The sequence below is a fragment of the Mytilus trossulus genome, chromosome 11, assembly GCF_036588685.1.
Source record: "Mytilus trossulus isolate FHL-02 chromosome 11, PNRI_Mtr1.1.1.hap1, whole genome shotgun sequence".
Taxonomy (NCBI): domain Eukaryota; kingdom Metazoa; phylum Mollusca; class Bivalvia; order Mytilida; family Mytilidae; genus Mytilus; species Mytilus trossulus.
The window spans coordinates 18,107,364-18,122,627 of NC_086383.1; the positions used below are offsets into that span (position 1 = coordinate 18,107,364).

General features: G+C 31.6%; 1 protein-coding gene across 1 annotated transcript; it reads left to right on the plus strand.

Moving 5' to 3' along the window:
- Positions 1-2,207: 2,207 nt before the first annotated feature.
- On the plus strand, positions 2,208-13,614 carry LOC134689796 (solute carrier organic anion transporter family member 3A1-like). The gene is made up of 9 exons (XM_063549764.1): positions 2,208-2,862; positions 3,585-3,671; positions 5,000-5,179; positions 5,571-5,735; positions 6,808-6,991; positions 7,644-7,776; positions 9,017-9,174; positions 10,342-10,403; positions 11,110-13,614. The coding sequence occupies exons 1-9, from the start codon at positions 2,208-2,210 to the stop codon at positions 11,460-11,462; spliced, it is 1,977 nt and encodes a 658-aa protein (XP_063405834.1). The 3' UTR covers positions 11,463-13,614.
- The last annotated feature ends 1,650 nt before the right edge of the window (positions 13,615-15,264 follow it).

Here is a 15,264-nt window from a genome sequence, read left to right on the forward strand (position 1 = left end):
AATTACATCTCATTACAATGAATTTGAAAAAAAACCATTTTGAATGATATGAATGAATTAACATTACAATCAAATTGTAAACAAAATACAAGTCCTATAAATCATTGCATTTAACATGTTCGGTTAATTTTTAAATTTTTAACTTTTAATTTAGTTTGTGCTAATTCGATATAGTTTTCACATATCTGATTAATCTGTTATCATATACATTGTCCTACAGCTATACTCAATTGGAAATTGCAATAAAAACCTTAATTGGTTTCCTACATGTACCTGTCAATTAAAAGTTGACAAAAATCACAATATTAACAAAATATCATAATTTAGGATTAAAGAAGAGGATAATATTACGTGAATATAATAGCTATTATTGTATAGCAATATAATATTTCCCCCAGAACGTAACAAAAAATGTTAGCGTGCAATAAATTCTGATATTGCACTAGTGCAATAAATCTTCAAAATTCATGACGTCATCAACGTTCAAATCTTAGATTAAACCCATTTTTACTTTCAAATATTATATTGCTATACAATAAAAGGAATATTGCATGAATATTGGGGAATATTGTCCCTCCTAGAACATATATTGCACTCGCAAGCTCGTGCAATATAAAATTCTACTCGGGACAATATTCCTCAATATTCATGCAATAACCCTATATTATCGAATATCTATATATATACATCTTTAAATTGTGAATATATGTACAATATCTTTTACTGAGGCCAGTGCAATATATGTTACTACTTGTATAATATGTCTCTCCTTAGGCTATAAATTATTACTTTTCAATACTTTAACAGTTTATTTTTTTCTGAAGTATAAAAATCATTTAACATGCTTTATCTTAGCTTGTTAAAATTTATTAAATAAGAATAAAAAAATTGTTCATTTATTGACCATCAACACAGTTTAGGATTTTTGTTCATTGTATTCAGAATGTAATCAAAAAGTAATTAGGATAACAGGGTATTTTGAAAAGTAATTGATTAAATTAAATAACATGTAATCAGATTTTTGCCATTGCCTGATTAATGATTAAAATGATTACATGAAAAATTGTTATCAATTACAGCTGATTAACGATAACAATTACAATTACCCCAAGGCTGGACCCGAACAGTTCCTATGACATTGAAATAAAAAAATCATGGGTCACTTTGGCGCAGGCAAAAAATAGTTGTACCTGCGAAGTTAATAATAATTACAATATCTGAATAATAACAAACAAACTTCAAACCTCAGGGAATATTTAAACATAATTAGTAGCTTTCCGAAAGAGAATTTGATAAATGAGAAAATATGGGGCCTAAAACGGGCCATATCGTACCTTTTCCTTTACTGATAATTGATTAGCACGCGGCATTTGGGATAAGAGAAACAGATGTCGGCTCTTAGTCACAATGATTGGTATGTGATTGTAGCCTAGGACCTTCTGAAATTATATTTTCAAAATCTGGCTCATCTTGTCGATGTATCACATACAGGATACATATTCATTTCAAATAGGCATGAATAAGGTGTTTCTTTATTTTTATAACTGTTTTCACATTTTTTGACCGTTGTAAGACAAATATTTCTCCTCACTAGTAAAAATTCTGTTCTTGGCTAAGGATTGGTTGAAATAAAATTGAGACGTTAAATTTCTTGTTTTCCTCTGCGTGTTCTTATTCTGACGTCATAAAAAATAGGCGACAATGACAGATGACGTCACATCAAAAGTACACAACTTTCCTCAAATCTTTGAAAAGAAAGGATAAAAATAATTGGAGAAACAGATTTTACCACTGTACATGTTGTTACTCGTGTAGTCCGAAATTTCTCTACTCTCAACAGTTTGATTTTAATTATGTAAACAGCTCGACAAGCCTCGCGCTTTTAATATTTAAATGTAACTGTCTCGAGTGTAGAAATATCATAATACATTTGTTGCAGTTGTTGAATCTATATGTCACTAGACAAGAAAATAACAAGACATTTACAGATTAATAAAGACAAAACTAGCTCATATAGCCGTGTTTATAACGTATGTCATGTAATGCAAATTTCGACAATCAAAGTCTCTTCCACTCTAGCAAAGGTTAGAGTATTTGAAAATCCAAAAACCTTCTTCACATATAAAAACGACTGAACTTTAGTTTGTTAAAGTTTTTTTTCACCTTTCAGATTCTATCTTTCGACGGAATTGTAACCCGAGTCCGTCATGACTTCAAAGACACAGTGTGGCATTGGACGGTTTACACCTGATTGTTTGCAATGTTTTGCAAAGATCAAATTCTTTGCTATATTTTATTCTATAGCAGCGTTAGTTACATCGACTCTGTCCGTTTATATAGCTTCACAGATTACCACCCTTGAAAAACAGTTTGGATTTACTAGTACCCAAAGTGGCTTATTAATGAGCTGTAATGACATTGGCTACCTGGCTGTAACTCTGTTTGTCAGCTATTTTGCAGAAAAAGTTCATCCACCTCGTGTTCTATCCTTTTCAACTATTCTATTTGGTGCGGCTGGATTAATTTGTGCAATACCATATTTCATGTCACAGATGCATTCTAAAACACTTTTGTCAAAATCGTCGAACTTAAATAGAAGTAATGCCTTACGAGCTGGGATGGCACCAGGACAATTGTGCCGAGCGTCATCAGCGTTCATCCAGTCAAATTCTGCAATGAACTGCAGTTCTAATTCTAATCCCCCTGCATCAATTGGTGTTGCTAACGACTTTACTCCTGTTGCCATGGCAATTATTGCAATTGGAATGATAATACAAGGAATAGGCAAGTCACCAAGACAAGCTTTTGTTACAACATATATCGACAACAATGTTGACAAGACAAAAACAGCTGTATATGTTGGTAAGTTTTTGTTTTACTTTAACGTGGATAACATATTTTATTGCACTCTATTGCTGCTAACAATTTCATTAGTGTACATCATTGCACTAAATATCCCTGATATATCAGTTATTAGGTATCCAGGGAGAATTTCTAATAAAAGTAAATTGATGTTACATTACAATATTACAATATTTTAAATGATTTCATGTTTACCGGAGAATTTCACTTCCGTCCGATAGTGGTTTTAATATTAGATAAATGTACATTGTTTTTGCCATCCTCATCTTTGTGATTTGGTAAGTTTGTTAATATGCATACAACTGTCATAATTATAAATAGCATGTCTTACTTATCATTTTCTTCAGGTAATACCTGTTTCAAGTGTGTTCGTTCAGTTATCTGATATAGTATAGCGTTTTGGTTTCGTAATCTTTTATAAACTTTCCCTTTTTTATCATTTTTTTTGTTAATACTTCTTTTAAATTGCTAAAAAAAAAACATAAACTGAATAGAACTTTTACTGAAAAATCGGTGAAGATACCAAGGAAGCAATTAAACAAACTGCGAAAAAAACCTAATTGCAAATAAAATCATAATCGCTTAAAAGATAATCATAAAAAAACCATAACTTTTCACATGCCGAATGAAATTTATCTAAGAATGTTGCATTTTAAATCACAGTGCATATAATTTAAGTTTCTGTATGCCTAAACCTAGAAAAAAATAGTATATTGTTACAGGCGGTATCATGGCAGTTGCTATATTTGGACCAGCGCTTGGTTTCGGACTCGGAGGACTGTTCAGCAGAATGTATGTAACTTTAGAAGGTAATGTGCGATCTAAAGTAAGTTTGGTTATCATGAAATGTTAAAACGTTATAATGTTATAAGCGGTTAAGTAGTAAGTAGCAGATTGTGAATACCTTATACACTACTTGTATATGGATATTGAAAATGCACAGTTGCCTATCAAAGAAGCAATGTCTAAAGTTAATATACATCAGATTATGGGTATGAATGTTGATACGACATCCTTCAGTCCAAGTCAAAATGCATAAAAAGTGAGATCATTTAACACAAAGCTATGTTTCACATTGAACAGTAAGCTATGAAGAGCCGCAGAATGACTAGTAAAAATCAAATCAGTAAAACCAACAGTCTGATCTATTTGAAAAAGGAGAATCCATTAACAAAACACAACCACTGAACCACAGGCTAGAAATGATAAAAAAAACAATCTCAATTTTCATTTTTGATTCAAAAATATTGTATAAGATCAAACGGATTAATAGAACAATATTTTTAATGATATGTGTCATTAAATTATTGAAAAAAAGCGGCTTAAGATTTTCATTTGGTCTGTGTTGAAGAGTTGTCTCATTGGTAATCATATAACATCTACGTTTTTGTTTTAAAAACATTTACTCGTGGCAATACTTATGTTTGCTGTTCAAATTGTTGTTTTAAAGCTGTTTGTTAGTACATTTGTAAATTTGACCTACCGAATTAGACTATTTACCGGATCTGTAATCACATAAGCAACACGACGGGTGCCGCATGTGGAGCAGGATCTGCTTACCCTTCCGGAGCACCTGAGATCACCCCTAGTTTTGGTGGGGTCCGTGTTGTTTATTCTTTAGTTTTCTATGTTGTGTCATGTGTACTATTGTTTTTCTGTTTGTTTTTTTAATTTTTAGCCATGGCGTTGTCAGTTTGTTTTAGATTTATGAGTTTGACTGTCCTTTGGTATCTTTCGTCCCTCTTTTGTAACAAAACAGTGAGCAATCTGAAACCGATATTCGTAACGCATATATCGATGAATGTCATCTTGACCTTTAGTTACGGCAAAATCACGAGTTTGTATCTAAAGAAGTTTTGCAAGGCCTTTATCAGTAAGCAAGGGTTCTCAGGTGCTTACTATTGAATGAGAACTCCTTCAACAAATTTAGTTTTTAGACATAAGTTATAAGCATTTTTAGAAGCTGATTTTCTGTTCCAAAGTATAGGTATCGACATATATATAATTGTATACAGACTCCCACTTTTTACCTGAATATTAAGCTTGAGAGTATAAATAGTTCAACTTATGTAGTGTTTTAACAATATTGAATTGAAATAAATAAAGAAGATATTTATTTGAAGTTTATAAATTGCAGATGTTGATATTTCGCCACGTGACCCTAGATGGATTGGTGCATGGTGGGTAGGATTTTTAACATTTGGAGCAGGAAGCTTGATAACTGCACTTCCTGTCATGTGCTTTCCAAAAAGATTCCATGAAAAAACGAAAGAAACAAAAGAAGTAAAGAATAAAAGAAAAACGCGATGGATAGTAGGTAAAACAGATGAGAATTGATATATTTATTGTTATTCATGAATAATAGATTTCCCAAAAATCGCTCAAAAGATTCCCAAAAAACACACAAACTTATTTTCATTAGTGGATGTTATCACGAGAGTCGTTGTTTTGTCGACAATTACAACAGCATTACTTATAAGTTAGATTGCAAAAAAATGAAAAATCGGGCATAATTTAAGTGCTATAATTTTTTTTTTATTTTAATAACACACTGGGAATAAAGCTAGAATGAAGGGGAAGGTTGGATTATATGTAATGTTACTGTAATAGAAGCGAAATGATTTTAAAGTTATAAAACAACATCTTTCAAATGTGTATATCTTTGTTTTAAGATTTCAATGTTCTCACAATTATATGTTTATTTTCAGGATTTTTTAAAGCTATATACGCACTATTTCGTAACAAATTTTATATGCTGATCTTGTTTAGAAAATGTCTGACTTTGATTATAGTAAGCGGAAGTATTGCATTTGGATCAAAATACGTCGAGACGCAATTTTCATTACCAGCTTGGCAGTCAAACTTGGCTTTAGGTAAACAAATTAAGGATGTGCTAAGGTGAAATCTAAAAAAATCAAGAAAGTAAAATTGACACTACATGTCGAAAGAGCACCAGCTGAGGACCAATTTAGCTAAAACTATTGAGAGGTCATTGAGCACTTTTTTGAGATATTTAAGTGTTAAAATATGGCGGAAAAAGGCTGACTTACACTTTTACCTTACATTTGCATTGGTATCACTTGGGTCTCAAATTGAAAGAACAAAAATCAAGAATCTGCTTACATTATCTAATAAAAAGAAAAATGGGTGTTCTGGGGCAAAACATTTTACCCTGTATTGATGGGGAAATCTGACACCCATTTGCAAAACTTCACTTAATATCATTCCTAAACTGTAATTATCAGTTACTACCGGTTTTTTGTGTTTCACATTTACAAAAAATCGGTTAAATTTCATGATGAAATTCCTACAAAAGTGGGTTAGAAGTGTTTTGAGAAAGAACCAGAAGACCAACCACATAAGTTATAGACGGTCATGGAATCTAAGAGAGCAAACAAATTCAAACGGACAATAAATGTCCCTTTTATATCAGAACGGCTTGGTACAAAATCAACACTCAACTGACGTAAAACCATAAACGCAACTTTTACTGGTTAAATAATTCCTATATAAACACTACCGACCTAACACCTGGCAACACTTATTGTTAAATGACCTTCTACCATGACATTAATCATGTCTTTAACCCCCATTTTTCGCAATAGTAATTTTAAAGTATAATGATAATAAAAACAAGCATTAAACATGCATGGGCATGATCCTAAAATTTCCAAAAGATATCAAGACGTTTGTTCTCAATCTTTTACAAGTGTACTCACTACATGTCTAGATCTTAAGCGGCCCTGTGTTTAGACGTTGTGAATTATGTCAACAGAAAATATCAAAGATATACCATCGACACCTACATAATAAAGTGTATAAAAAGACAACACTTAGCCTTAGGATTCTTACATGGGACGTAAATCCATATAATTAATGGTTATTTCTGTACGCATGAGTACATTCTGGTTTTACGTGTATTTGACAAATTTGTTTTAATTGCAGGTATTGGTCGTATCATGACAATATCTATAGGAACTTTCATAGGAGGATATTTTACGTCAAAAAAGAAGCTTTCGCCACTAGGATGTAGTAAATTTATCTTCATCTTGTCATTCTTCACAATGGCAAACTACGCGATAATTATGTTTCTTGGTTGTGAGACTCCAGAAATTATTGGATATAACAGGTATGCTATATAAAAGAAGATGTTTTATGATTGCCAATGAGACAACTCTTCACAAGAGACCAAATAAAAAACTAAAGGTCACTGTATGACCTTCAACAATAAGCAAAGCCCATAACCCATAGTTAGTAATTAACGATCGCTAGCTCTTATCTGACTTTCGTATACAAATGTGCGTATTTTAACTCTGCATAGATATCAGGCTTACATAATATTGGTCTTTATTCCTTGTAACAAATAAAGGATTTAAATTCGAAGAAACTAGAGAAATATTTTGAAAAACATTTAAACGTAAAATATTACAAACAAATACAAGTTAGAAATAAAAACTTATATAAAATCGAAATAATCATCAATCGGTCTGAGTACGTACAACTAGTTATTTACAGACGTCTTTGATCAGTCAGCTTTTGGACAAATGAATCAGAAAAGTAATCAGGATACTTTTTGTTGGTAAACAAGTGGATTGTAAATATCTATCTTCAAAAAAGTTTAATATTGATAATATGTATGCCCCATCTAAAAATAATTACAGGTATGACATACCAATATTATATTATTTCGTTCTGAAAATTCTTCAAGTAAGCACCACATGTACCTTAACAAATCAATCAATCAGTAATGCGTCTTTCTGTTCTTTCTTTTTGATTTTCAGAAAACTAAGCAATACATCGAACATATGTGTAGATAACTGTAATTGTAATTCGGAAGAATATTTCCCTGTGTGTGGTTCGGATAACAATAACTACTTTTCACTTTGTCATGCCGGGTGTACATCATCTATGAAGGTAAATTTCTTATTATGTTTCTCTCATTTAACATCAATAATGTAATGTACACTGAATAACACGCGTGTCGCATTTTATTAAAGTGTACACCACATGTTTGAGATTATTGTGCACATTTGATTGTTGATATTAATTTAAACTTTGTATTAGAATAACATCACCTGTATTATTTCTTTTTCAAATGTAAATGTAAATATTCAAAGATACTGTTTTCACAGGATGTGGTCCCATTTCAACAATTAATTTTTTAAACCTGAGGGTCGTACATGTCTTTTTGTCGAAATAAGAGCTTTTGACAGAGGTTATAATTTAGTTATCTATCTATTCAATTAAATGGCTTCATTATCCAACACTTTCACGTCTCTATCTTGATAACATAAAACCAAATATCTCAATTACAGTAAAAATATACAAATAACAGTTAAAGTATCATTAAGTAACGCCAGATGCCGTAAAAAAACATCCATTTACTTCAACATAATTAAAAATACCAATACATTTATCATTCAACATAATAAAAACTATCGAAGTTAAGATGTGATCTATATGAGTATTGTATTACAAGGGGGAGGGGGTGGTTATGTTTTTTTCTTTCAAAAAAATAAATCTGATCCGTAATTTCAAGAAAAAACAATATGATGGTAAAGTAGATAGCAAAATATATTCTGCATCCATATTTTCTTTAATATCTGACTCAGACAATCAAACTCTTCAAAACCCCTCTTGCAGTTAAATGATTACTCCTTTAAAATAAGTCAAGACCAATTTGTTGTTAACTTTAAGCAAACTCACCCAGACATTATCCCCTAATGAAAGGAAAGTAGAAAGAATGCTGACATTTTTTAAAAATGCTCCTTTGTCCTTAAACAGAATTTGGGGAAACGAGAATACATCATAAATTTCATTATTCTGTTATCATGGTTATCTGAATAAATGTATCAATACTGTTCACTAGATATTAGAATATCACATATTTATAAGTATTAAGCAATTTATAATAATGGAATAGCATGCCCATTTCTACTAGATTAACTTTTAAGTTTTCGAAAAGCGTCAACCTTTAAAGCAGAGTAACATGTGGTAGTAGTATGAAATAAATAATATAAGGAGTTCTAAGGAAAAGAAAATAATAAACAACTTCGAAATTCGTAGCTACACAGAAGAACAAATAACCGTTAAATTAAAGTTAGCAATGTGTATAATACTTTGGCATTATTTATTTATTTATTTTTATTAAAAGGGTTTTACCAACTGTACATGTATAGGAGCAACAGCGACAGCTCAACCTGGGTTATGCTCTACTGACTGTCCTATGTTTTTCCCTTATATCATTGTTTCCTGTGTGTTTGGAATAATTGAATCGTTTGGTATAATGCCAAGTTTGATATTCATGATGAGGTTAGTCTATTATGCATCGTATGTGAGGGTATGCATTGGAGGGGGGCTTCAGTTCTATATTTTTCATCGTTACCCCCCAAAAATATATTCTATATATTGTGTGTTCTTTATTCTATTTTCCTTAAGTTTTAGCTTCTCTTTTCTCCATTGTTTTGTCCATTTTCTTTATTCCTTAATTTTCAAGGTTCATTACTTTTTATTATGTAAACCCCATCCATACCCTTATGTACATTGTATCATGTGTTATTTCTCTTCGTTGGAAAAAAGTTCTTATTAATTTTTATTTTGGGAGACTTTTCACTACAGTGTTAAAGCTTATATTAAACAAACTGACGTATCGAGAAATTATAGTACTGAACGGCAAGATACGTAAAACACACTAACATGTTTCCGAGCGACAATCACCTGATGAACTATAAGTACTTTGACATTTACTATTTTTATGCTATATTTACCGTTTCCTTATGATATAGATATAGAAAATGTGGTGTGAGTGCCAATGAGACAACTCTCTATCCAAATAACAATGTATAAACGTAAAAAGGTACGACCTTCAACACGGAGTCTTGGCTCACACCGAACAGCAAGCTATACAAGACCCCAAAAATAAATAGTGTAAAACAATTCAAACGGGAAAACCAACGGTCTAATCTATATAAAACGATAAATATGTATGAACAGACGACAACTACCAGATTATAATTCTGAAATTCTTGTAAGTAATAATACTATTCGCCGTTTCCGTATATCGTATTCTTGGTTATTATTGTAAAAGCCTACACCAAAATGATGTAATTGGTTTAAAACGTCATAAACGAGGTAAACTCAACCAATGACTAAACGTTGTTTTATTTTGATGAACGAACAATTAGATTACTCATACTGTGGATTCATAAATATTCGTTGGATACCAATTTTCGAGGATTTCGTGGGTACAGGAGAACCACGTAGTAAAATGTTCAACGAATAACAAATGTTCTAAAGGAATGAGTGTAGACTTTGCCAAAACCACGAAATTAAATACGCACGAACATGTATATTTTCCTCAAACCACGAAAATTGATACCCACGAAAATAAATGAATCCACAGTAGCCCTTTAGATTATGAATGGCAAAATGTAAAAGTACAAAGAAACAATTGTAATGCTTTCTATTTCTTTATTTTAGATCAGTTAAAGAAAAACAGAAAGGAATAGCCGTTGGTTTTTCAGCTTTTATTTCAACATTTGGTAAGAAGTAATTGTATTCTGAAATACAACAAATATATCAGTAGGAAAACAGCGGGTGTCGATTGTAGCGCAAAATCTGCATACCTTGATTAGGGCCTAAATTTTTTAGGGGTACGTTTTGTTCAGTTCTCACGTTTCTATAAAGTCTTTGAAAGAAAGGCGAACGATACCAAAGGTGCATGCATAATCATAAGTTGAAAATAAACAAACAACGTCATGACTAAAAAAAACAGCCAATAAAACAGGCAACACTACGCAACAGTAAAAAAAACAGTACAGCACAGTACAAAAAACAACAGTACAGCACAGTACAAAAAACAACAGTACAGCACAGTACAAAAAACAACAGTACACAACAGTACAGAAAACACAACATTGAAGTCAAAGGTAGGAGCAACCCGAATGTATTTGATTTCTTATTACGAACCCCGTCATGTATTCAAAGTGGTATCAGGTGTACCAGATGCATAAGCAGATTTGTTTATTTCTTAATCATGATGACGTAGTCGTTTTGAATCGGCCTTGTCCGAAAGAAAAATCATTGTAAATCATTATACATCATCATGTTATTCTGATTTTTGTCTGAATACAAAACTCATTGTAAATCATACATCATCTTTGTATACTCTGTTATAATCACAAAGCGGGATTGGATTTAAAGTATCTTATTGAATTTATGGCTTAATACCCAACAAAATCTTTTCAGGTTGGTTCCTTGGACCAGTTATATTTGGTGAAGTTATTGATATGTGTTGCGAAATATGGAGTTCTCGGTGTGGGGTAAAGGGATCATGCGCATTGTACGATAATGTGAACTTCCGGTATGGCATCTTTGGTTTCTGTCTCATACTGAGTTGTTTTATTATAATACTTGACCTCGTTAACTACTTAATTGCAAGAAAGAAAACAGACTGGAATATTGGAAACACAGGGCGAAAAAATGAACTCGACATTATCGAAAATCAAGGATGTATTGACGATGGAGGAGACGATAACAACAAAAACATTCAAACAGTCAATGAGAAAACCGAATTAACAGAAACAATGATTTTTCGTTAATGAAGTTATGCACAAATTTCCTTGTAATACACACACCGTTTACATGAAATATGTCTTCTCTCAATGTTTCGGCATCATTTCAGACTTTTGAGGAGAGACAAATGTGTCTCGTTTTCAATGTTGATATATATCTTTCATATGACAATGTATGAGATTCAAGGTTCAAGATTTGATTTGCTCAATCAAGAACCTTCAAAGGAAATATACTCAAAATATAACAGTTGTAACAAAACAAATTATATCATATTCGTAGTCCACAAATTATTTTTCAGATACAAATGTAGGTAAATGATATATTTTATTGCATAGCAACATAATATTTCCCACAAAAAAGTAACAAAAGTTAGTGTTCAATAAAATTCCAATATTGCACTAGTGCAATAAATGGTCAAAATTCATAACGTCATCAAAGTCAAAATTATAGCTTAAAACAATTTTTTCTTTCGAATATTAAAAAGAGATACAATAAAAGGGTTATTGAATGAATAATGAGGAAAATTGTTCCTCGTAGAACATATATTGCACTCGCAAACTCGTGCAATATTAAATTCTACTCGGGACAATATTCCCCAGTATTCTTCCAATAAAATATATTGTCATATGTATCACAGTTATACAGTGGAATATTAGCAGATAATTTAATTGGAAGGTTTTTATAAAATAAATTGTCTTATTCTATTATTATATATATCTTCTATATTCATTTACTACATAAATCTCGTAAGACAGGGCAAGTTAAAAAAAAGAATTAAGTTATATAATCAAGAAAAACAAATGCTGATTAAAAAGAAACACAATCGTTTGTTGCTGTGTTACGTTTTTTTTGGTTTTTTTTTTTGGTACATCAAGACAGCTTTCAGTTTTCTAGTTTAAATTGTTATACATTGTGGAAAATCATTGTGATTTCGGGCCATTTCAAACCTGACTATTCGGTATGGGCATTGCTCATTATTGAAGACCATATGGTTACCTACATGTAAAGATGTTAATTTCTGTGTCGTTTAGTCTCTTGTGAAGAATTGTCTCATTGCAAATAATACCATATCTTCTTGTTTATACATATATTGAAAAAGAAAATAAATCTCATTCTCAAAATGATCAGAGAAATATATGTCAATATTAAACTCATCATAGATACCAGGACTAAATTTTATATATACGCCAGACGCGCGTTTCGTCTACAAAAGACTCATCAGTGACGCTCGAATCCAAAAAATGTTGCCAAATACAGCTAAGGTAATATATGCCTGAGGTAGAAAAGCCTAAGTATTTCTAAAAATTCAAAATTTTGTAAACAGTCAGATATTCTTTTTATACATAGCATACACATTGATTTTATTAAGAGTTGCTCACTGAGGATAGAAAATCTTAAACATACGAGGAAAAATGTCAAAAATTGAAAGAAGTGTGTAAATTCACTAACCAAACAAAAAGATTTCTCGAACTATATTAAAATATTATATACATTTGTACATACCCAAAATCACTGTGTCATTCATTCATTTATTTTGAATTTATTTCGGGTTTAAAGGAGTAGGTCCGGTAAGGACTCATTTTGGCCTCAAATTTTAGTTTCATCTGACGAAAGATTTTGACCACTTTTTAAACTTAAGTGTCTATTTCACTTGATTCAATTAGTTTTTGTGAAAGATTTTAACTAATTTAGTCATTAAAAACGATCCGATTAAAACTCAAATATGAAAAATCTCTCAAATATTCCGAAAAACGTCACGCCTCAGATGGTATTTGTCAAAAATGAAAGTGGCCGCGTCCGTGTGCATCCACAACCTTTATATATGTTATGTATTATCATAAAATACAACTAACATTTCAATATTAAGGATGAACACGAATTCGGCCACTTTCGTTTTACACGGAAACCGTCTAAGATTTAACTTAAATGATAGAATTTTGAAAATTTCAGTAATTTAGCATGACTTAATGGTGCTACAACCCGATATATGTGCATTATATTGTCAAAAACAGCCCATATTTATGTAGAAGAAGCATTCAACTGTTCAATAAATAACTAAAAGTTTACATTTTAACAATTTTGTAAAACTGTTATATTTTGAGGCCAAAAAGAGGTCTTACCGGACCTACTTCTTTTGGATATTGTATTTTCAATTGTTATTTAGTATTGTTATTTGTGTGTCCCGTTTTTCAGACTGTACAATAGTGCCTTTAAGAAAGTCTATTAAACTGTACATGTCCTGTATAATTGTAATAGTTTTATTATGTAAAGTACTTTAAACTTGTCTGATTCATAACATATTGTATCTTTGAGCAAATAAAATTGATATACACTTACGATCGGTATCTTCAATACTTCCATAGTACTATGTCCATACCTATTTTAGAGTCATCATCTTCTCTTTAAGTCGGGTTGCTGTCTCTTTGATATATTTCCGATTTCAATTCTCAATTTTATTGTTTGTTTTGTTAGATACATTGGTGGACAAGTTAATCAAATCCACACGCATAAATAAATAAATTGTTGAGTAGCCATTTTATTGACGTATTTTCTACAAAAGAGGGACCAAAGATACCAAAGGGACAGTCAAACTCGTAAATCTAAAACAAACTGACAACGCCATGGCTAAAAATTAAAAAGACAAACAGAAAAAAAATAGTACACATGCCACAACATAGAAAACTAAAGAATAAACAACACGAACCCCACCAAAAACTAGGGGTGATCTCAGGTGCTCCGGAAGGGTAAGCAGATCCTGCTCCACATGCGGCACCCGTCGTGTTGCTTATGTGATTACAAATCCGGTAAAAAGTCTAATTCGGTAGGTCAAATTCATGAAAGGGAAGGGGATTGTAGTTACGACGTAAGGAACATATCCGATATCATTTGTGAAACGGTTATTCCATAACGGTCAACCAACTACAAATAACGTGTATTGTAGTATGCTGGTTTTACAAAATAATGATCAGATGTATTAATTCATGTCACACTTAAAAGTCAGTACACACTATATTAAACTAAACTCCAACAAAGGAATAGCGCTTTCATGTTGCGTTTTCATATTTTTGATAGCATTATGAAATATAAGAACACTCTGTTTTCTTTTGTTTTAACTGCTTTCGAAAATAATAAAAAAAACTTTACCTTTGAATTTGCCAGACTTTGACGAAATAGACGTTGATGAAAATAAGAAAGCATATTAAATTCTCACTTACGACGGGATTAACTTGTCATGTATGGATGTAGTTTTTTAAATCTTTGAAAAGGTTTAAAACGAATCCCATTTGTAACCTATATTCAAGAGAGGCGAAAGATACCAGATGGACAGTCAAACTCATATATTGAAAATAGATTAACAACGCCATGGCAAAAAAAAAACAAAAAAAAACAGACAAACAATAGTACAGAAGATAACAGAGAAAACTAAAGACTAAGCAACACGAACACCACCAAAAACTAGGGACATGTTGTAAGTTTACAATGAGGCACTTTTCCCTCAGAGTTAAAATGAACATGTATAAGCAACTACATGCTACATTTCGGTCTTCAACAATTAAAAAAAAACATGACCATCAAGGTTGGCTTTAAAGGCCTTCACATAAAACTTGCGCAACAGTTCAAACATGAATGGAGTCCGTTGGATGGGATCAATTCGATGATGGATGTGTATTGATATTTGTATCTTAGATACGTGACTTTTTCATTGGTTAATATTGGTTAAGAACTAGCTGTCAGTAATTGCGAATAGTCTCTGATCTGTACTTAGTGTCTTTTATTGTGGGGGGAGATGTTTAAGTGCCAAGCAACGTTTTTATGCTTTTGTAAAAT